Source organism: Vidua macroura, chromosome 2 (assembly GCF_024509145.1).
Source record: "Vidua macroura isolate BioBank_ID:100142 chromosome 2, ASM2450914v1, whole genome shotgun sequence".
Classification (NCBI taxonomy): domain Eukaryota; kingdom Metazoa; phylum Chordata; class Aves; order Passeriformes; family Viduidae; genus Vidua; species Vidua macroura.
In genome coordinates, this window is record NC_071572.1 from 87993864 (window position 1) to 88017803 (window position 23940).

Consider the following 23940-nt stretch of genomic DNA (forward strand, 5'->3'; position numbering starts at 1 on the left):
GTACAGCTGCAAATTGGAAAGCACAGAGCAAAACATTACCATGCACCTTTCACTACCTCACCTTAACACTTACCCAATAACTTGATGCTCAAAATACTGCAGTGTCTTTTGAAGAGTCTGCCGAATGGTCTGAGGCTATGGAAGAATAATTTTAAAAATTGTGAGATTAGGGAATTGTAGCACAGTTCAATTAACAGATCTTTCCACGCACTATTTTTCTCCAGTTTTACTCCTCTTTATCTTCTACCTGCCATATGCCCATCGCAACAACAGATATGAAATATTATTATTCATTCCTTGTATCTTATTTCACCAGTTAAATAGGAAGAATTTTACAATGTGGCATAATTAATACTGCTTATGAGGCTAGTTGCACATAACAAAGGAGCCACTTCACTCTCAAAAACAGCTCTCAAAAACTATCACCCACCAACTATCTCACTAATTTAAAATAATTAATTTGAAATAGTCTGCAAGAAAATGCCATTATTTTGTGATGAAAGTATCACCAGGAAAAGGCATTGAATTTTTAAACTCTATATGCTCCCTAGAGCATTTTCTAATAAAGACTATTATAAAGATGCAATTTATTTTGGCTTCTTTTCCTGACAAGCTATAACTCTTCAGTCATCTTTCAGATTACCAGGAAAGTCAAGTTCATCAGAAGAAAATCATGACATGCTTCAAGCTCTTCTATGCTATTTCACTTTAATAGGGGTTCACCAAACTATATATGTGCATAATTGTTTTTTGCAGTATTACCACTACTACAGTGTTCACCAAAATACTGATGTATATAAATGTTTATTGTCTTACTATTACTGCTGCTGAGGCTACTATTATTTTGAATGAATTCATGACAGATCTTTGGGCAAATAAAGGACATATGATATACATGTAATTTTCTCTCTTGAATTTTCCAAGTCACTTATGACAAAATGTTTTTCCTCAAAAATTACTAGCTTGTGTCAAATCTGAGGTTCTTCACCTGCCTATTTTGACCTGGTGCCAGAATTCAGACAGAGATACACAAATGAGATTTATAAGTTTTTCTTCTGTATCAAGAGCACACATGGACATTTTGATCACACTCACAACAACTGGAATTTTAGAGATGTTTGGTCTATTCCTGCCTTTTGGAATAGATACCTAATTATTTTAGAAAGTAATAGTCAAAATACCCCTTAATTAGAGGAACTTCATTCTAAAACCACAATCACCTTTGAAAGTCTCAAATTTTGCTTATTGACCTACAGATTCAGCAGTTCAAGAGCTGAGCTTCCTACCCTGCTCAAACACTTGCCCATGAGTTTGCAGAAGGAGTCATCTGTCCTGAGGACAGCAGAAGAAAAAGCTGTATACCAGGCTACACTAGATTTGTATGACTGCAAAAAATTTATTTTCTAATACCAAACTGTAAGGAAGCATCTACACTTTTGAATTAAAAAATTAAATTAATTAAATTGTATAAAATTAAAATTGAAATGCATGCACTCGACAAGAGTATAAGAGGGCGTATAGGAAAGATGGGGACAAACGTTTTAGCAGGGCCTGTTGCAGTAGGACAAGGGCAATGGTTTAAAACTAGAAGAGGATAGAATTAGACGACATATGAGAAAGAAGATTTATATAGCAACAGTGGTGAAACAGCAGAACAGGTTGTCCAGAGAAGTGGTAGGTGACCCATTCCAGGAAACATTCAAGGTCAAGTTGGATGGGGCTCTCTCTGGGCAACCTGATTTAGCTGAAGATACCCCTGCTCATCCCAAGGAGGCTGGACTAGATGACCTCTAAAGGTCCCTTCCAATCCAACTTTTCTGTGATCCTATGAATGAAAAAAAAAAGCTCAACATAGATGCAAACCTTGAAAGAGGTTTTTCTTGCTAACTCTCTATCAGGTAATCACTTACTTCACTGTGGGAACTAAGTTACATGTGCCAAAAGGTTTTAACAAGTTGCATTTTCTCTTGTAAAACACAATGGAAGCACCATATGAGTGAAACCATCACATATCAAAAAAAAACCATCTCCTTCTCAGTAGTACAGCAGGTGTTGAAGTCTTTAGGCCTAATGGACTGCAAATATATTTAATGGCATGTTCTCACTGAGAGTCAGAAGCTTTCCTGTGCTCAGCAGGCAAAAAAATCCACTCTTGACATATAGATGTGCTTTCTCACAGCAGCAACAAAGCAAAGCAGAATAGCTTCAAGCAAAGAAGTGAGAGCTGCCATTTCCCATCTCCATACAGCATTCCCCTCAACCCCACTCCCTACACACAGAATATCAGTATTCCACCAGCAACTCCTCTGAAATAATATAGGGAGTAATAGAAATGTTTGATTGCTAAATTAAAGCTCCATTCTGGTTGTCCCAAAGTCCTTTTACAGCAAGCATATGAAATGCAGCAATGCTTGGTATCACAGCAAAGAGGAAGAAAAACAGCTTTTTGTCTTCTCAAGAAGCTTTGCAGCTTAGAACACCTGAGCAATCATCCACAGATTGTCTTTGTCCTTCTCATGCCTGGAACACATACACTCCTTAACAAGGGAAAAATCATTTTTACTACCTCAAGACCTGACAATACAAGCAATCTCCTAGTCCTGAACTTATTTCAGTGGTAAATGTCCCTTCTCCTGCAGTACTGAATGGAAAAAAAAAAAAAAAATCCCATATAAACTTTCTCTCCTGAAAGCTAAATCAGTTGCCTAGCTGTTGTCAGACAGTTCTAAACAACCCCATGAACTCACACTACTTTTCACTGGCAACTCCTATCAAATCTTAGAAATTAAGTACAGACAAAAATAGGATTTACTATTAAAACATGGATCATAAATAGAGCTCAATATAACGCGCTCAAAGCCAGAATGAAAACTGATCCAAGGACTCACAAAGTCTTTCTTCATCTCTGACAAGAATTATTATGGCATGTTGCTGTGCATCGTTAGAGAGTCACTATGCTCACCTTCTCAGTTTGCTGTATTTCATCACTGGTGAATGTCATTTGGTACAAATGTAATTCTGTAACCAGGGCCATGTCTAAACAAAACAGTGAGAAGAGATATGGCACCTGTTTACAGCTGCCTACAAGGGCAGTTTGGTGCACTGCTTCTTCCACTACTGATAATTCATTGCCCATGAGGCAGAGAATGAGCAGGAGAACATTTCCACCTCTTTTCTGTACCCAGCAGCAAGACTGGATGGAGGCAAAATAGCTAAACTTTCTCCTAGCAGCATGGCACACATGAACTCTCCCAGAAGCAGAGCTCTACCACTCAAGGAGGTGAAAGACAGCCTTTAACCATACACCTCCTCCACTGTAACACCATTTAGGTGCTCAGTGCCACTTATTTACTGAAGAGATTGTAAAGTTTCATGGCTACTTAAAATTACAGGGTTTAATGTAAATATAAGCCAGGGACTATTACCTAAACCATTTAATGTCAACAATTCCTTTTGATTATGATGATTGACTAATATTTGTATGCATCACAAGAGGAGTAAGCACATCTGTTCATGTACCTAAGGACAAATCAAAATAAAACAAATTCTTGTTATTCCTAACTGTAAATTAATCCAAGGATTGCCTTACCAGATCACATCCAAGCTCCATATGATATGATGATATGTAAAGTATAAGGAAACACTGGAGATACTCAGGCTGATCTCTTGCATGGCAGAGAATAGAGGACTTCCCTGAAATAACTCTGAATTCAGACATCAGGCCATGGCCAACCCTAATGTGTCAGAATTATTTGTGAAAAATGACTGAATCAATGAGTCATATAGGTTTGAAAGAACCTCTGGAGGTCTCCTAGACCAACATCCTACTCACAGTAATTTGAGTTAAAACTGGTTGCTCAGGTCATTCTTCAGACAAGTTTTGAGTTTCTCCATGGATGGTAATCTCAAAACCTCTCTGGGAAGCCTGTGCCAGTGTCTGAACACCCTCATAACATCTCATTTCTTTCCATAATTCTGATTTTAAACTCCCATCTTTCTTTTTTTTTTGCCTCTCATCCTTCTTCCACTCTGTATCCCCACGGAAAGCCTGGCTCCATCTTCCCTACACACCCTGCTCAGTTTAGCTGTAGACTGCATCTTTCTGCTCACCCTTTTCTTCAGAGAATGAACCCCCTTCCCCAGTAAGCATCATTTAAAGCCACCTTCACAAGGTTGTGCAGCCAATTAGAGATGACCTCAGCTCACATTGTCAGATTCTTGCTCAGCAGTCCTTGCTCCTCAAAGCATACTCCATGTCTCTGGAGATCACAGCCCTGCCAGCAGCACCACCATCACTGCCTACTAGATGTGCCTGCACCAGCCAGAGCCTTCCCCCCTACACCAGCAGGACTGAGGAGACCCCCGCTGGGCACCTGCACCCTTCACCCTTGCACTCGGAGCCGTGTAGTCACTCCTGACTCCTCAAGGTCTCCCCTGGCTGCATCACGGGTGCCCACATGGATGAGCAGCAGTGGTCATAGTCCAGGACACAAACAAGCTTTGGCAGCCTCTTTGCAATGCTCATGTGCAAGCTCTTGGCAAGTGGCAAACCACCCACAGCACGGCAGGCTGGCACATGAGGGCTGCTGTCTCCTCAGGAGCGAGCTTCTGAAACCTACCACCTCCTCTTCCAGAACCTTCTAAGGGCTGAGGCTCTACTGGATCTGCTGCCCCATCTGAAGGGAGGGAGGTCATCTCTCCCACCTCTTCACAGGGCATTTTATCTTCTCTGAACCTGATGAATCACAGGTGGAACAGGGGGCCTTAGTTATGCTGTCAGCAGTAACCAGCCTCCAGCCTTCTCCATCTTGAAAGTTTCCACCTTTGACTCTCAAAGCTTATCTCTATTTTTCTCTCCTTCATTTCAACATGGAGCTCAGGTTCTTGGCTCTGCAGGGCCTCTGGAAAGATCTGTCCATCCTCCCTCACTGTCTACAGCAGCTCTTCCCCCTGGTAGCTCATTGCTACCAGAGTGCCCAGCCTTTGGCACCACCAGGCAGCAATTGCGGTGGTGGCAGCCCTGACACGACACCCACTCTCACTCCGCCAGCCACCACTGTTTACAAGATGCACTCCTAGAGAAATGTGCCCTTCCTGTGAGATCTCATCCTGCTCTTCAGCAGTACAAAACTGGTTCATGTCCTGAAGATAGAGGAGTAATAGTTCCTCAAAAACTCCTTTTATGACTAACTGGAGAAAATCTTTATGAAGATATTTGTCTAAATGAACTTGAAATATTCCTGGTTTTTTAACTCAGACAACTTCTTTTGGAAAAAGGTTCTAGTTTAAACTGTGGGGTTTTTTTCTTTTTCTGAGTTCAGTTTTCTCTTCTTGCAGCTTCATTGCTTTGGGTTTTGTCGTGGTTTGACATGGAAGTGAAATTTTTTTTCAGGAAGTTGGGTCAAACCAATCAGTGGTCAGGTTTGGATATTGGCACCTGGAGTGACCACTGAAAGTATGGACACGCCTCTGAGAACACAGGGGGTTAAAGCAAGAACTCCCAGGAGAACTGTCCCTTTGGTTCCGGTCGTCAGAGAGTGCAGACGCTCCCCTGCCCACCCATCGGCTGGGTGGGGGAGGGGAAGCCACGCGGCCTTGTCCAGGTAGGCCGAGGGGCTGGGGGTCTGGAACCCAGCCAGCTCCTGCGGACGGAAGGGTGGAGAGAAGCGGAGATGCCTTTGTTCCCCCACCCCAAGAGGGAAAGAGACAGAGAGCCTGGCGGCACCTGGAAATTTGCTGGCAGAGGAGAAGGAGAAAGGAGGGGGGGGTGATGCCCAGTGTGGGAGACGGAACGCTGGACCGAGGTATCAGCCGTCCAGGGAGTCTGAACTTTTAACCCTTTCCAGGAAATGAGGGCTTTGTAAAATATTACTCCTCCTTGATTTGTAGTGGAAGAGAGACAGTCCGGGACCTGACATGTTAGAAGAAGAAATATTTAGGTGGGAGGAGATGATGAAGTAGCTTTTGGCTGGACTTTTCTTGTTAGCCATGGACTGAACCAAAATCTCCTGCAATAGAGACTGCATTTTAGGGGGATGCAGTGGTGACCCAAGGAGACCTGCTTCAGCTTCTAAAAGCACAGGAATGGCAAGAGCAGAAGAAAGCTGAGGAGGGAATGGTGATGCCCTCTGTCTTCGGGAAAGAAGATGATCTCTGTTCTTGAACCCTTGGCCCCAGGGGAAAATGGGGGGGACTGTAGTCCCAAGATGAGAAGCTGAACTGTTGTATCTTTGGGTCCGTGGCAAAGCATCCTTAAAGGAGGCCTATGAGCAGTCTGTCCATGCACGGTGGTGAAAGCACTGTGACGTGGAAAGGAGAGTGTCACACTGGCAGATTTTCTCCGGGCGGTTGCCATGTGTGACAGGGAAACACAGGAGGTGGCAACTGTGTTTCCTGGGGGGGGGGGGGGTCTGTGGTGCAAGAAAGACTTCTCTCTCCCTTGATAGCTTAAGTATTGATTATCTGAAGGGCGGTAATTTGATCAGGAATCCCAGGTGATGTTTCATGGTGGGTGTTTCAGGAATTGGGAGGAGGAGGGGTGTTTTAAAAGGTCTTCATCCTGGATTTAGTTTATGTGTTTTCAGTAGTAGTAGTAGTTTAATAAAGTTTTTTTTCCCTTTGTTATTAAGCTTGGGCCTGCTCTGCTCGGTTCCTGATAACATCTCACAGCATTTATTTGGGGAAGATGCATTTTCATGGGGGCGCTGGCATTGCGCCAGTGTCAAACCATGACAGTTTTCAAGGCAAAGGGAAAGAACTTCCATTTTAACTGCATCCCTTCTTACTGCATCCCTTCTTACAAATGTCTTTCCTAAGGCAATCAAACATATACTTTCCAATTGTCTCAGAGGACTGAGATTTTAGCCTATTCTCTAGCCATTTTCAGTTGCCTCTGAAATGTCTTTCATTTGATTGCAACAGCTTTGGATATAAACAGTTGGGCTCATCTGCCCAACTGCAGGCACCTACAGTGATTAATTTCATCCTCTGGTTGGCATCTAATATGTGCCTGAGGACTCAGTCTTTATAAATACCCATTTCTTTCTTTTGTCTAGAAGAGACATTGATTGATTGCTACAGACTTCGACATCTTAAAATGTTTAGGTAAGGACAGACAAACCCCACCCTGAGGTGACAGAACTGCACACAGTATCCCAGATGACTCAGTCTAAATTTACATAAATGCAGTTTCAAATTCTCCATGCCATTCCTTTTGCATCCTAAGATACCCAGATGGAATCAGGGAAGAAAGGGGCTGTATAGAACACTGCCAAGAGAGCAGCCAGGTACACAAACAGCTTCTCCTTAACCCTAACAAAGTTTCAAAGATTTTTTTTTCCTCGGAAAAGCTAAGTGGCTCCTAGCTGAGCTTCAGAAGGGCTTCAGCAGTTGTGCTGTTAAAAACTTGAGTGCTTAAAATGTTAAACGTGGAAGTTGAAGCACTGAAGAGCATAACAGGCTCTGCTAGAAACCACTTTGCTTCTATCAAAATTTCTTCAAGTATGTCCATTGGGTCAAGGGGCTCCCCCACAGTGTTGTGCCCTGGGGAGTTGCAAAGTCCTTCCCAGAGGAATCAGCACCCCTGCAAGCAGGAGGGCCTGTGGACCTCAGCCAAATCAGCACTGTGACAATGAAAGTTCTAAATGCTTCAAATTTCAAGTGTTCAATCACAAACTCAACAGATGTGCATGATTTTAATCACCAGATTCACTGCTGGTGATCATTCATTAATGAAAAACATTCCCTTTTTCGTATTTCAAAACCAATTTTAGTCAAGTCTTTGTGCTTAGCTGACTACAGATCTCTAAGCACACACGAGCAGGTGTGCATCTGGCCCATCCAAAAGAAGATAAATGGCAAAACAGTCATTTTCAGTCTGGGTATTTTTAATATTTACCCCATGATCATGTAAGCAGTGAAAAACTGTTCCCTCCCTGTCCTTCTGGTCAGCAAAATATTGAATTAAAGAGGTTGTAAACAAAGAACCAAGACTCCAGTTGAAGACAAACATTTATCAACACTCCCAAGTGCCAGGAGTGGAGAGATAAGCATTGAAATTGCTGCAGCTAGGGAAAGGCAGAACTGAAAAAGAAAAGGAAGGCTCCTTTGGCATACAGCAATGTTCTGATGATGCAGAAAGGAGGAAAACTCCCTAGCAGGTCCTGCACAGCCAGCATTTTCCCTGTCCCATTCCCAATAGCTGAAGAATGGAATGAAAGGGAACAGACAGAAATCAGAAATGGAGAAACAGAGTTACAACATAAGCAATCATCTGAAATTTTAAAAAATAAATAATCTTTAGGGATTTAATAGTGCTTTTGATAATATAATCAGGAAAAAATATAGTTCTGCTCTCTAGATTCTGAACATTTTAAGGTGCACCTATTTTTTTAACTGCTTCTATTTGAGCTAAAAATGTATCTTCTTAATGAAGACCAGCTTTCCAATTCCAGATGTTTGTTCTTTATATAAAAGCACACCCTGCTTGCAGACCTCCATGACTAGCAGCAGATTTGGTATCAAAAGAGGAAGATGCATAATCCCCAGGAGTGGACTGTCTGGGGATCCAGGGCAGGGTGACTGACAGCTGGAGGCAAAACAAGCTGCCTGCAACAGCTCACGATGATCCAGACGGGACCATGAGAGGGTGCAGCGCCCGAGCTCAGTGCAACTGGCAGACAAACCTGAGACCATTCTGCTCCTCAGTTCACACAAACTGGGGTCCTCTTCACAGAAAAATGCTGGTGCACATCAGAGAATTGCCTGAATTTAATAAACAGCATTGAGATTAAGAATTTTGCCCAGTACTATTTCATGGCAACAATGCAAATACTGTGAAGAAATAAAGCAGAGCTAAATAATTACTAGAAATTGTAAGTTCTGTATCCCCAGCTGCCTTTCAGCTAGAAGACTCACAGACATTACAGATGGAAATTGCCTATTAGATCATCTAGCCTAACTCCTTGACAGCGAAGGATAAATATCTCAGGGTGCTATCCCTTATAACACCAGCTGTGATCACTTTGTTAATCTCTGAATTTCAGCCTGGTCTGAAATGGACAGAAAAACTGTTCTGTGCTGCATAGAGAACATGTTCAGTAGATAAGATTATAACACATGGTCTATTGCTAATGCTACTTGTTCATCTTTTAATGCAACTCATACCTACTACATAAAATCATCAGTGCTACTCCAGCAGACTGATAGGAAATTAAAAGCTTTATAGGTCGGACCTTTTCAAGGATTTTTTTCTGCTAAGATAGAAGAAGAACCAATTTCCCCAGTGTAACTGGACCTAATTTTATATGCAGCTCTGCATAGGTATTTATCCCTTTGAAACCTATGAATAAACCACAGATGTTTTTCATCGTCATTCAGAAACTTAGTTTGAGTTGGCAAACAGACACATGTAGAAAGAATCTGGATACAAGACGGAATAATTTCTTTTGCTCAAAGCACTTCATAGCAGCCTTTAACATTAGCACAAGAGGTACAAGGCAAGAGAAGGCTTAGGCTTTCCTCTGTATTAACATTATGCATTTTATCAGAGTACATCCAACTTCTGTGAGGTGGTAACTGGCTCTGCTCAAACAGTTTCAAATGAAGGACATTCACACTCATTTTGATGCAGCCATGAGGGCTCACTGCTTTTGTAGGGGCATATATTAATGATCATAACATTCTCGTCTCCCTTACATCTTTCTCTATTTGCACCTGCACACTCTGGCCAGGGGAGAAGCAGAGAAGTGCAAAGGAATTTAGATCAATTTCGTGGGATCACCACTAGTGCTGCCACGCTCTGCTCTGTCAGCCAGCGGGTCCGATGTGCCCGTGGGCAAGCCTATTCCCCAGCAGGGATATGCTCACTGCTTCCAGGCAGCAAACGTGTCTGCAACCTATGAATGTTTCCAAGACACGTTTTCTCCAAGCACTGAAGGGAAGTTAAGATTCAGCCTGGAACCATACAAGCATTAAGAAAGCCAATATTACTGTGATTGGTCTAAGCATTAGATGTCAAATACTTAAACTCACACTCAATAGAATTTTGTCAAGGTCAATACAATGCTGCAGGCCCTTGGGTGCAGATAATTTTTTTAGTATTTTATTTGCTGAAGCTGAATTTTCTTTGCATCAGATGTTAAACTGCTGAACAAGACAAACAATTAAAACCCATTGTGATGCTCATATTGATATTTTCCTGAATGTTCCTGTTTAAGACATCACAGCTGTATTTCAGGGTATGAAATAACAGATTGATTGACTACAGACTGCTTGTGTGACCTTCTGTATAACTGACTTTGAAGATACTCGGCAAAAGTCTGGTTTTATTATACTTTCAAAAATCATTCTGTTTGCCTGCTGAAATGAAAAATTAGAAGTTTCTCATAGAATGTCTCTTCACCATTTTCATGCTTCACACCCACATTCTTGAGAAGGATGTTACTCATGTAAAAAGCTCATCCAGCCTGGGCTACTAAGTGAATAAGCTCATCACAGCACTGATACAGGTATCATTTGACATTACTGTATTTCATTCAGAAAGACAGGCAGAAGTCATTTCTACAGCATCAGAGCTTAGCTATCCACAATGTGTTAATGTAAGTCATTAGGAGCTCAGAATACTTGTGCAAATTTTTTCCAAAATCTTATGCAAAAATCAATTTGCTACCTCTCCTGCTAGTGGCAGCAGCTTGTTAAGGGCGTAGAAGTAAAAAGCTAGTAAAAGGAGTAGTACTCATGGACACTTAAGTGGTAGAGGTTTATGATGGAGAAACGTTTGATATAAGCTGCTACACTGCAGCTTCTCTGCCAAAACCCCACCTCCGCTCACTGGAGGATTCACTTGCAATTAAGCAATTTGAAGTTACAGTAGTTTTGTGACATAAGTCAGAGCCTACACACTAACATAAATGACTGCCTTTACATTCACTTTTCTTCCACTGGCAGGGAAAGGGCTGTATGCAAAAAGACAGTTCTTGAATTCAAACTATTCGGCGGCAGCCAGTAGCAGCTTCCTAAATAACACAGGGGAAAAAGTGTTCTTACGTTAATGTGTTTTGAACTGGGCCTTTAAAGAATAGCAGAAACAACTCTAAATTAACAGAAAAGTATAACAGAAGTGATTTCCACATAACGGTTTTGTAAGCGATGCGTTACATTGGCCTTTCAGAAAATAAAATCAAATGGAAGTGTTAGTCACTTTAATGCTGTGTTATGCTGTAATTTGTGTTTCAGAAAGATCAGTGCAGTGCTTAGAGGTACGCAGACTACTCTGAATGCACACCCAGTCACTCTCAGCTCCTTTAGAGATAGCCTATGCCTCTTAGATGGGAGCAGAGTACTTGACTTTTCAAATCAGTGACAAATTATGTTTTTCTGATTTTGATTCTATTTTCAGCTTAGTATTGGATACAAGTCAAGATAGAACTGGAGCAAATGTGAAAATTGCTGCAAGGAACTAGAATTCAGTAACGTACTAAACTGCACTTTTAAAGAATCAAGCTATGTTAACTGATGTCAGGATACCATAGCAGAGCCCTTAAGGGCAGAAAATATTATTTTGATAATGAATAGCATATAGTGTCATTTTCTCTACTTATAATTAATCAAAATGTATGTATTTGTGAGTGTAAAACTAATCCTTTAAAATGGAACACAATAGCAAAGATGAAATCAAAAAGAGAATGTATCATTAAATTTGCTTGTGATGTGCATATAATTACCAAGATATTTCTTAAAAACAAGGTCATAAATCAATGTCCCTATTACGTTCCCAGCATTTTATCATTTATCTCCAATAAACTGAACCCAGCCTGGTGACAAGGGCAACTGTTTGTTTTGAGAGCAGCTGGATCTGGCTCCAGATTTCTCTGATCAGACTGCATAACCAAAGACCATTCGACAGTGGTTCAGATGAAGGAGGACAGAGGGACATCTGTGTTCTATCAGCAACATGATTTAGGAACATGTTAGAATGGATAGGAGCTGCCTTCACAATTACTCAGCCTTGTGGGAACATCACAGGGATCAAAGGTTGTGAGAGGGCAGGGACAGTCATGGGGCAATATGCAGGGAGCACTGGTGCCAGGACCTCGTGAGCTGATGGAGCCACAAGAGCTGTGTGCAAAGCCTGGGGTTTATTGCACTGGGCAGCAAAGTTTGGTCCCACCAACCATCATCCTCACACTCAGGTGCTGCGCACAGCTCCCCGGCCCCACGGGCAGGGCGCCAGGCTGTGCCTCCACCCTTCTGATGTCAGGGCACTTGGCTATGCAGCAAACCGGTACCAGGGGAGGCAGCAGGGCAGCAACTTGATGAGATGTTCAGCACATGCACAGTTAGTCTGCTGAGTGCAGCTGAGACAAAAGAGCTGCCTCTCCTTGCATTGCTGCTGCTCTGCCTCCCTGCCTGGTGCACCCTGCTTCCCCAGCATAGCCTACTCACAAATGCCAACAGTGGGATGTGGATGGAGGTCTCATCACCACACACTTTTCCCCAAAATACAGAGCTGTTCTGGTGGGAGGTGAGCCCTACCATCCTTCTAGTTCTGGCGCTCCAGATGAACAGCAGCAATCCTTCACCCATCCAGGTGTGTCGAGGAACATTTACGAACCCACAGGAACATAAAATGAGCCTGTGCTGATTGAGGGATCAGGTCCCTACATCCTCTAGTATAACTACTGCAGGAAAAAAATCTCCAATATTCAATATAAGAGAAAAAGTAGAATATCATGCTGCTGGAAAGTGCTAGAAGCTATTGTCTGGGAGCAAGAAGAATGGGGTGGATTCAATGCTGCAACACAGCAAGGTTCATTTTTCTGATATTTTCCCACAGTTCCACAAAAAGTAATGTTTGTGCAAAGTCATACTCAACTAAAATTGAGACCAAGATTATAAGTGATAAGAAAATGTAGTAACTTATTTTCACTATATTTTAGTGTAATAGATCTCAAATTTTTTTCTACAGAATCTCGTACAATTGACAGTACAGTTGTACTAACTCATGAATGAATTGCACAGGAGATACATTTCATACACATTTTTGCACTACCGCTCCTAGGATGAAGCCTATTTGCACAGCCTTCTTGCTGCCCTGCCCTATGGACACCTCTCTTGGGTGTCCAATGCTCTTCTGCCCCTTGGATGCTCCTTCCTGCTCTGTTCAAGGCTCTCCACATGCCCACAGCAGCTCTCAGTAGCTCCTGCTACCACTTAGACATCTTTGCATGGTACAGTAGTATTAAATACACACACAGAATTTTTCTTCAGTGAAAACACAAAACAGTATTTTACTGAGTATTCAATCCTAGTCATTGCTGAAGGAAAGCACAAAAAAACTATGGCTAAGTATAAAGATCAGGAACTTGTAGCATCCTTCAACTTTGAAAGTTGGGATGAGGACAAATAACTGCTGCATTCATGTTTGAAGAGACAACGTTAAACCTTGCAGGCTAGATATACTGTATATACATCTGTATGCACATAAATATGTTTATATACTTAACAGAGACCCCTATCTATAGTATTATGGAATGAAGATCTATCTACATCTATAAAAAAGTATTAGAGCTTTTTGTTTAGAAAGAACATCTGTCAGTGCTCCCTTCAGACTTGCCTTCTAATTTAACAAACAACATAAATGAATCCTATTAAATCAATTTTATAGGCAAAGTGGTTTTTTTTTACTTCTAATTAAAGTTATTTCTGATTTGTATCAGTAGATGTGAAAAAATAATCAGATCCAAAGTGTTAGACATATGGCAACTTGACTTGTTGCATGAAGGCATATATTCAGTATCACAGAGCTCAGTAAGAAAAGCACCAAAATAACAAAGCATCTGAACAGTGTTTTCTCTGAGTGAAAAATGGCAGGGGACCTGGTTCTTTTCTTAAACCAAGACCAGAACAATAAGACTTCTCTGACTTAATGACATTAATTTATGCCAAAATGTGTAGATGGGAATGAAGCTGTAGTTATGATGCCAAGACAAAAAGGAAAAACTTAAGTAATGTGTATCACATTAAAATTTTTAAATAACCTATTTTTTAGCAACATGGGTAGCTATAATTACCTCCCAGGGAAACCATGAAAGCTGCTGTTTGGGACATCAAAACCAAGTTAGATGACATTTTTTCATTCTTAAATAAAATTTATCCGTGAGCAGGGAAGAAAAAGGACTTGGATCTATCAGAGTTTTATTCATGTCTTAATTCAAGGAATGTGTTTATTTTGAAAACAAATTCAACAACTTATATGCAAAACTGCATTTGTCTCTTATAGCAACATAATACAGGAGGTAACAGTGAAAGCTTAGAAAACATAAATACTAAGGTTATCTCAATATACTGTGCTGAACTACTTCTGAATACTTCAAATATTTGGGGTAACATATGCTCTAATTATACCATTGCATTACTATCAAATTAAATAGCTTCTCTTTTTTTAATATACTAAAACAAGACAGGTCACCTGAAATATCATCTATTAATATCAGCATTACAAAACCAGATTCCCAGTGGAGAGGGAAAAAAATCAATGGGAAAGAAAAGTCTTAACTGCAACTGGATGGCTATTAGCTATTTAATGCACTAAAACTTCTCCCATTAAACAACCTGTCTACTCCTGTCCAGCACTTAAACTCCAAACAGAAAAGAGTATATTAAAACCAATGCAAACTGAGAGTTGATGGTGATGAGACTCATAAGGAATTTCCAGAGCTGCTAATAATATGAAAAAGATCATCTGATGCCACAATAATAGATACAGTTGCCCTGCACATTAAGACTACTTGTTGCCATTAATGTTTTATGCTTTAAAACATTAAACTGTCTCAGAGACCAAACATTCAGTTGCAGCTGAAACTTTAGGAGAAAATTTTAGCAGTGATCACAGGAGTATGTACAGGAGCATAGCACAATCAAAACAAAAAGGCAGGAGAAAAACCTTCTTTTTTACCCTAATCTACGAGAACTCCTGAAACGCTGATTTCAGTCTTACAAAATTATACCAGCATATGTCACGGGCTCTACCTGAATTCGCTCCTGGTGTTAACAGCATACAGCCAATGGGTCCCTGACTCTCAACTACAGATGCAGCTATCCAGACAATCATTAAATCGTGGATTTCAAAGTCTGCTTTGAAGAAACTGATCTGTCAGTAATGTCTGCGCATCCAGGAGGCACAAGGAAATCTGTTGCTGAAATATTTCCAAACACATAGCCGGAACTTTGTTTTGTTTTACCCTATTCAGTACAGAGAAGCCTACAAATGTAAGAAGTTCACATCCCTCATTGTTCAGGAACAATGTGCACGCCACGCATCATACAGCTGTAACTTTATATATATCTATTAAAAAAAAAAAAAAAAAAAAAAAAAAAAAACACGTTGCTAGTACCAGTGAGAAGCACTTTATTGCTTCGTTTTCATTCAGAAAGGGACTCGGCAGAAATGATAAACACAGCCAAAGCGGCAGCTGCGCCTAAGCGTGACTCCCGACCCGATTTCCAGCACCGGGCTGCCGAGAGCTGTACTCCCGCAGGTCTGCGGGGCTGGCAGCCGGCAGCCGGAGCGGGCACGGAGAGGCAGCGGGCTCCAGCGACCCGGCGGGTCCACCAGGGAGGGGGGCGCGGGTACCGCCGCCTCTTTCCCGACAAGGACCCGAGCCCACGGGACAGCCGCGGGGCTGTTCCGGGCGCAGGCGGGGCGGGGGCCGGGCGCGGGGCACTCACCGCGGGGGCCGTCAGGCGGCGGATGCTCTCGCCCAGCGAGTCCAGGTTGACCCGCCGGCGGCGCGGAGCGCGGCGCGCCCCGGCGCTGGCCGCGGCGGCGGCGGCGAAGGGGATGTCAGCGGGGCCGGGGGGGCTGCGGCTGCCGTTCCAGCAGAGGCGGGACAGGGGACACTCGCCCTCCTCCTCGGGGCTCGTCTCAGGGCAGTCCGAGCCCAGCGAGCTGAAGGACTCTGACGAGATCTTGCGGCGGGACATGGTGCCGCGGGCCGGGCGCGGGGCGGCGGCGGGCTCAGCGCGGGGCGGCGGGCAGCCGCGGCGGGCAGCGCCGAGCTGGGCGGGCGCGGGGGCGGCCGGCTCGCATGGCCGCGGGTGCCCCTGGGCGGGCGGGAGGCAGCGGCGGAGCCGCCGCGCCGGGGCCGGCGCAGACCGCGGCGCTGCCCCGCTCCGCGGTTCTCCGCGCCGGGCCGGGAGGGAGCGCGGGTGCCGCGCCGCGCAGCGCCGGGAGCCTTTAAAGCGGCGGCGGCGGCAACCGCGGTGGCTGCTGCCCTCCTCTGCCTCGGCCGCCCGCCCCGCTCTCCCCTCCCCCGGCTCCCTCGCTGCTCCGCGGGGATCACGTGTTGTTTCGAGCCCTTTCCCCCTCCTCCTCCTCCACCTCCTCCCGCCTCCCCCGCCTCGCTCGCCGCCGGTCGCGCCCGGCCCCGCTCGCCGCGGCCCCGCCGACCCCACTGCCCCGCTCCGGGGAGATGCCCCCAGCGCCCGGCGGGGCGGGACGAGGGCAGGGCCGAGCGCAGCCCGCGCTCCCGGCTGCCTGGAGGGCGGTAAGGGCGCTCCGCTCTGCGCTTTGGTACTTTGGCGCTGGGCTGAGGGGAAGCGGGGAGATGGCCCGCACGGCTCCGCGGGGAGCGGCGGTACTAGCGCCGGGAATGGGGACGATCCCGGGGCCCTCCCGTTGCTGCCGCCCCTGCCCCGCCGCCTCCAGTCCCGCCGCGGTGCTGGACAGCTCCCTGGCAGCTCCAGCGGCCGGGAAAGCCGGTACGCGCTCCCCGCCAGCCCTCCCCGCCAGCGAACTTTTGAAATTACATTAGGGAAGCTGAAGAGTAAGAAATAAATCATTTTAAAAACTTGGGAGAGAAGATGCAGGTCATCTGTTTTCAGAATCAAAAGCTGTCGTCTTTGTGCAAGCACTGCTCCCATTAACACTGTAGGTCATGGCCAAAACAGCAAAGAAACTAAATTCGTTCCCATGCTACAACCCTGACAAGGGGAGAAAGGACTGGCCTAGGGGATCCAAAGCAGAAGAGCTTTGATCCCAGATGACACACAAGGTATCTCCTTCCCAACTTTCCCTACCCATGCTGTCAGTTTAAAGACACCTTTTGGGATTCATTCCAGTAGTGATAATCCCATGTAGTTCTCCTTACCAAAAATGCTCCAAAGAAATGTGATCTGAGCTGAAGTGGTTCGTCCTACCATCAATGAAGACAGCTTGTCATTACTTTCTCTTTGTTCAAACAAGACTTACTTTAAAAGGCGATGATTTTTAAATAGTTTTTACTCTACCTTTTCACTGTATTATGACATGTTTTACAACCTTATCCTTTTAAATGTCTGAATGCAGCCTAAACAGGGACTCACTGAAAAAACTAGGGAGATTTCTACAGGTATGAAGAAGCTTTTGAGCATGGCCTCAGGCAGCACAAGCCAGTGTCTGCTCTCAGAGGGGGCACAGGTCTATGGCCGAGCATGTTGCTTTTAACTGGGGCATGACAACCTTTGCTAAGACATTGCTTTCAGTGTGTCATCCTTGTTTCCCTTGACTCACATTGTGTCTTTTTTTTTTTCTTTTTTTTATAGGAATAGATATGGAGTCTAATGATTGAAGCCTGTGGCTTGAAAGGATGTGTAGGAAAGCCAGAGTGTTCCATACTACCTTCTGTTGCCATGGGAAGTGCTACACTTGGGATGCACAGATTCCTTTTGCAGTCCTGATGATTCCCTCGGCAGCCCTAGGACATGAATCAGGCATGACTTCACATGCAAGTAATTCACACATGAACTTTCAGATCTGTTGTCCTTCTCTGTGTTTCCTCCTCAAGTGATTAACAATATTGATCAGTATCTGCATGTAGGGAGGTAAAACAGTCACTCTGCCTTTTTTCTTCCTCCCTCCAAAGAAATCCTCATTTTCACAGCTTCTTTGAGACCTGCTGCACAAGCCCTTGATGGCCTGCAGGCCAAGTTCCCACCATTGAGAGGACTCAGGAACTAAGGGATCTGGAAGGTGCCCTTTGGTGCTAAACATCATCGCAGGATACTCTGTGTAACATTCTTCATATATTCCAGTTTCCATTAAATTTATTTCCTTCTGATAGATCATTTCATACAGTCCTCAGTGAAGTAAATTACCACTGGTTTCCTGGCTGATGAAGTGACAGTGACAACTGGGTAAGAGCCACATAGTTTAGCACAGAAAATGCAAATACATATTTACAAGTTCTAAACTGCAAAAATACCAAAAAAGTGCCAACTGGTTCCATGTGCAGCACTTCAGCTGTAGGGCAAGCAACTTGCTTGGAGACATTTTGCATTTTATTCAGCACTAAGGAGGAGGATTTCAACATGACAAAAATGACACCTTTTAGGTCTTCAGTTTCCTCTTTTTCTTGAAGTTTAAAGTAGCACTTTCTAATGCAACTTACTGGTAGCATTTGACAGTGCTTCTGAGTTACCCTTGCAGCTTTAAAAATTACTTTCCTAATGCTCCTCATGGCCATATTCCTTTTATGTATACAATATAGTTATCCAGAAGTGGAAAGAAAAATTCTCTGCCTCAGTGACTGTTCCTGAGGTCAGGACATCATAATCAAATGTACTTGTGTACCAAACCAACTCTTTTCAAGAATGTGAAAGATTTTCTTTCAACATCTAGATAGTGAAGTTCACAACTCAGCAAAAAATGCCATTAGGTTCTTCGAGTATTCTTTTCTTCAGATGAAGCAGAGCTTTGAGTAAAATCCAGACAGTGCTGGCTAGTCTGATTAGATACAACCTTTAAAGCTTGTGAAAGTAAGCCTCATACCTGCCCAATCCAGTTACTAAGGATATCAGTAGTCTGCATACTACAACTCTGTTTGGGATTCGTGATATGAAGTGCACAGAACTGAATAGAGGAACCAGCTGGAAAACTACCAAACATCATCATAAGTTGTCTTGAAATAGAAAGACAGCATTTCTTAAATAGAAATGGACAGCAGAAGATTCAAGATGATGCAGATCCTGGAGGTGAGTCTGGTGAGCAAACAAGTCATTCAGTCCCCAGTTAATTATTCTCATTTCATTTCTCTTGATCCAGACACAGCCTTGGCAATAGCTAAATACCACAGGGGTTGCTTCATCTGGCAGTCAAATGCCTTTAAGAGCCCATAGACATAGACATTTACAGCATATAAGAGACCAAATATTCTTCTTTTATACGTCTCAACAGCCCCAACTTGTAGTTGGCAAATTATTGAGTGAATAGCAAAATGTCTGTAAAATGAATAAGGTTCACTAAAAGAAAGCCAACACAACTTTTCTTTCATACTACAACAAAGTGCAAGGTATGTGTCTCACATTACAGACGCTTCAGAACAAATGTGGAGTAGTTTTAATTCTCTTACAATTTCTAATGCATAATTACTCTTCTCATTAGACCACTCACTGAACATGAACCAGTGTGTGCCTGTTGGCCCAAGAAGGCCGATGGCATCCTGGTCTGGATCAGCACTGGTGTGGCCAGCAGGAGCAGGGCAGTGACCGTCCCCCTGCACTCAGCACTGGTGAGGCCACAGCTCCAATCCTGTGTTCAGTTCTGGGCCCCTCACTGCAAGAAAGACATTGAGGGGCTGGAGCGTGTCCAGAGAAGGGCAACGGAGCTGGGGAAGGGTCTGGAGCACAAGTCCTGTGAGGAGCAGCTGAGGGAGCTGGGGGTGTTCAGCCTGGAGAAAAGGAGGCTCAGGGGGGACCTCATCACTCTCTACAACTGCCTGAAAGGAGGCTGTAGCCAGGTGGGATCAGTCTCTTCTCCCAGCTAACAAGTGACAGGACAAGGGGACATCGCCTAAAGCTGTGCCAGGAGAGATCCAGGCTGGACATCGGGAAGATTTTTTTTTTTTCCACAGAAAGGGTGGTTAAGCATTGGATTGGACTGCCCAGGGAGGTGATGGATTAGTGCTGTGGTTTAGTTGGAGGTCCCCTCCAACCTAAATGATTGTGTGTCTCTGTGATTTTAAGGAAAATATTATGAAAATCGCAAATGTTTTATCATTTTTTATCTATTTTCATATTTTTGTCTTAGTGCTAATGAGCAAACATCATAAAACTGAGTTCAGTCCTGAGAGAAAATACATGGTCTTTAATTTCCATTATTTAGAGTGTGTTAGTTTATTGGTAACTATTCATGATTTTTATTTATTCACTATTAACTATGCATTTCCCATCAAACATATGTTGGAGATTTGATATTATTTTTATTCACAAATGCTGTTTTTCTACAGCCTTGGAAGATTAAAATAACCAAAACAACTTCATCATAGTGCATTGCTTTGTCTATCTGTGTTTGTTGAGAAAATGTTGGTTGCAAAGCTGCTAAAAGAAAGTATTTGGACTAATCCCTCTTAGACATTAGTTACACATATCACGTATATCATATATATAGTTCGTATCATTTCACTTATTACATTATATGGCTTTTAATAATAATCTTTTTTATACTACTGCTGAACCTGTAAGTACTTAATTTTCCTTTAATAGAAAAGATTGTTGTCATGGGATCAATGTGTCCCCACAGAGAAAGTAAACACCTGTTTTGCAAAGCATTTCTAAAGCAGCAGGAGACTGTTATCCTGTAACAACATTGTGTTACAATTACTTTATTGCAGTCAGGCAAAATGAATGATGTGCAGCAAATTTATTCTTCTTTCACGTTCTGCCAAACCTTCCTGTTCTTTATCCAATGACTTCCATCTGGAGTAGTGCCTGGAAGGATGGCTGGGGCGTTCTGCCATTCGTCATTAATGATCTGTTGAATTACAGCTGGCTTGAAGAACAAATCAATTCTATACTTCAGCTACTCAGAAATATAGTTTATGTGCAAGGTGCAGCAAATTCATATTGGTCTAACTTGTTCTAGTCATCAGGTTATGTTTGAGGCCAGCATGTTACTGAAGCAGTAATGGATCTGCAGTTTTTCACTGCAAGATGAGATATTGTGTAATGAAAGCAGAAGAATCTGTGTCTTAATGCTCATAAAATATCTTTAATCTTAGACCCTCATAACACTATTAGGACTTCTTTTTTGTGGATGAGAAAAGCAAACAAAGCACTGGTGACATACCACAAGACTCACACCACCTGGCAGATCAATAGCAGAATCAGGAATTCCTTGTTGCCTAATCTAACTTCAAGACAACTTTATTCAGGATCAATTGGCTGGAAACATGAAGGGACAGCATCAGATCCATTTGCAAATTCAGGAATTTCACTATACTCACTTGCCAAAATAGGATCAAAACTAGATGTCAAGGCTGTGGAAAGAGCTAAGGTATATTGACATAATCAATATTTCACACATTGAAAAAAAAATAAAGGTGAAGGAAATGCCTGATGGAGTGAGAAAAATAAGAATGCCCAAATAACAGTGCTTTCACTCAAGATGAGTAGGTCAAGCTGAGATTGCAAATCTCAGGGAGAAGTGTTGGCATACAATTTTAGCTAATTGTCTAGAATGAACACTCAGCTGACTAAACATTCAGACCTAAAAACTTATAAACTGCACAATAAAAAGTGTACTACAGAACTCAAAATCTTCTATTTCCATTCCACTTGTGCATAAAGGCAGATTTACTGAATTCAGCACTGGGTGAGGTAAACAGAACCTTTTCTTGATCAGCATTTCTTCTGTGTCCTGAGTATTTTACCCTGAGGACACCAGGTAACAGGGGCAGCATAAGTTCTGCCTCAGAGTTACCTGTAAGCCCCATTGAAATTCATTTAAAACAGGAAGATGCTGATGAGCATCTTTTATGGTCTAGAGCTACCTCACCCCAGCACTCTTTTGCATCTTTGTCAAGCCACTGTTTATATAACAGCTCCCTACAGAAAGCCAGTTTGTTTCCACTTTTGCAAATGCATTTATCCCAGACATACTTCCTGCTATGAGCAGTTTTTTTGTAAGGATATCAATGTCATCAGCAAGTCTAACCCAAAGAAAATACAATGGCTTGTACGTATATATGAAATCCAACCCAATTTGCTTCCAAGCACCCTCTGTATCATAGCAGGAGTTCAAATAGACACGTTTTCTAGACTTCTGGAGAAGCTGCTTCCACTCTTCATACAACATGAGGATCCAAAATGGAAAGAGCTTTAAGAGCTTCTTATGCTCCAGACAGAGGCTGAATTAAACCAGCAGTCTCAAATTTCCTGAGCTATTTGCTAGGACTGCCTTTTTGCCTGAGGAGAGGCAGAGTTGATGCCCACAAGGCAGAGTGCCCCTCAAGTCTCTCCCAGTCCTCTGGCTTGCCTTTAGAAATTCCCTTTGGTGGTCTCCCACACAGCACACTCTAGGCAGCCCTGTGGTTCCCAGAAGCACCAGGAAAGCATGTAGCAGCTCTAGAAACAAAAGCAAGGAGTTAGCAGGCAAGTCCTGGAAAATCAGGGTATCACAAAGTACCGACCAGGTTTGACTAGGTTTGAACCTGATCTATTGGAGCAGTTTTGTAGGCAAGCAGTGCTGTCCAGCATCTGGGAGGTGACAAGCCTGCAGCAGAGCTTGTGTAAGGAAGGCTTTCTGCAGCAGTTCAGCTGGACCTGGCTGGGAGCAGGACAGCAGGTTCTGCCAAAGGAGGCCAAACATAGAGTGTCGTACTGCAGCTCCTTTTGCCTTGTCTGGGTGAGCTGGTCCTTGCCACAAGCACTGCACACTTTTGTTACTTCATAAACTGACACTTTCCACCAGATATTTTCCAATTTAGAAGTTCCAAAATGTAAATTATTGCCACCAATGCGGCAATACCACCTTACCATCTGGTCTAAGATTAATTCACACTGGCATCTTGTCTGATTAGATTAACTTTTTCTATTTTATCTTAAAGACAGGAAATCCCACTATATTTTACCTAGACTTGTTGAAAACTGAAACTTTGTATCATGTAAGGACTGGGAAGAGTTTCTCTTGGAAGCTTCTTTGAATTCTTTTATTTGTCCTAAAGACGTGCTTCCATGAAGGCCAAAAAGGAATAACAAGGTTTTACTTTTATATAGTTTCAGCAACAGGAGAGGGAGAAGAAAGAACATGCTTATACCTATAGATGTAGATGATAATAAACCACTAAGATAGCGCCTGAGCAAATGAAAAATCATCTACCATATCTACCTACAGGATATTATTCACGAGCAGTGAATCAGCCAAAATGCTGTCCAAATGAAAGATCCTATTGAGCATCCAGATAAAATCTACTGTAATAAAATCTACTCTATTTCTCCAAGAGGTGGCAAATGATCTTGTTGTGAAAGCAACTTCTTCAATCAATAAAATGTAATGTATATGGCTGCTTACAGTGACTGTCCCAGCCTCTTTCATCACATGTATCTTCAACATGAACCTCAGTCTGTCTCTGCCTAGTAGTGCATAGCAGTTTTATGTACTTAATAGTGTTCAGAACCCTTTCCTTTTTAGATGTTCAGCTATGTAACCTGCTGTGGGTACTTGTGTTAAAACATTCCTAGTATTCTGGAGAAATATTATAAGCATTGCAAAATATGATGACTTAAGTTTTAGCACCAAATCAGAATCCACTTTTCTATTTCTTCCATTCTTCTCTTCTACCTTTAGTCCTTGAAAACATAATTGATTGTTTAACCTCATTCTTCACTTTCACTTGGCTCCTTAAAACAAGGCTACAGGCAAAGATAAAGGTAAATTATTTTCCTGTCAAATTAGTTCCTGTCACTTTGATTTGGTGAAGGAACAGAACTTTCAGATATGAGTGCCTCTGCTACTCAGCACTGTCGCTCTTGCCGATGTTACTGAGCATCAGGATACCACCATTTCTTATTCCACGGTTTCTTGTGCTCTTTGCAAAACAGACAGTTCCCAGAGAAATGTTTCTATGCAGAGATTAGTGTGAATACTAATAGGGAAGCTCTGCACTATGAGTTATTAAATAAATG

At 42.9% G+C, this 23940-nt stretch overlaps 1 protein-coding gene across 1 annotated transcript in view; it reads right to left on the minus strand.

The window, feature by feature from the left end:
* The window catches only part of GUCY1A2 (guanylate cyclase 1 soluble subunit alpha 2), a 134892-nt gene extending 118908 nt beyond the window's left edge, over window positions 1-15984 (minus strand). The window contains exons 1-2 of the mRNA XM_053970729.1: window positions 15730-15984; window positions 74-135 (exon numbers count right to left, since the gene is read on the minus strand). Coding sequence (XP_053826704.1) covers window positions 74-135; window positions 15730-15984 — 317 coding nt within the window. The remainder of the gene's footprint in view (window positions 1-73; window positions 136-15729) is intronic.
* Window positions 15985-23940: the final 7956 nt, after the last annotated feature.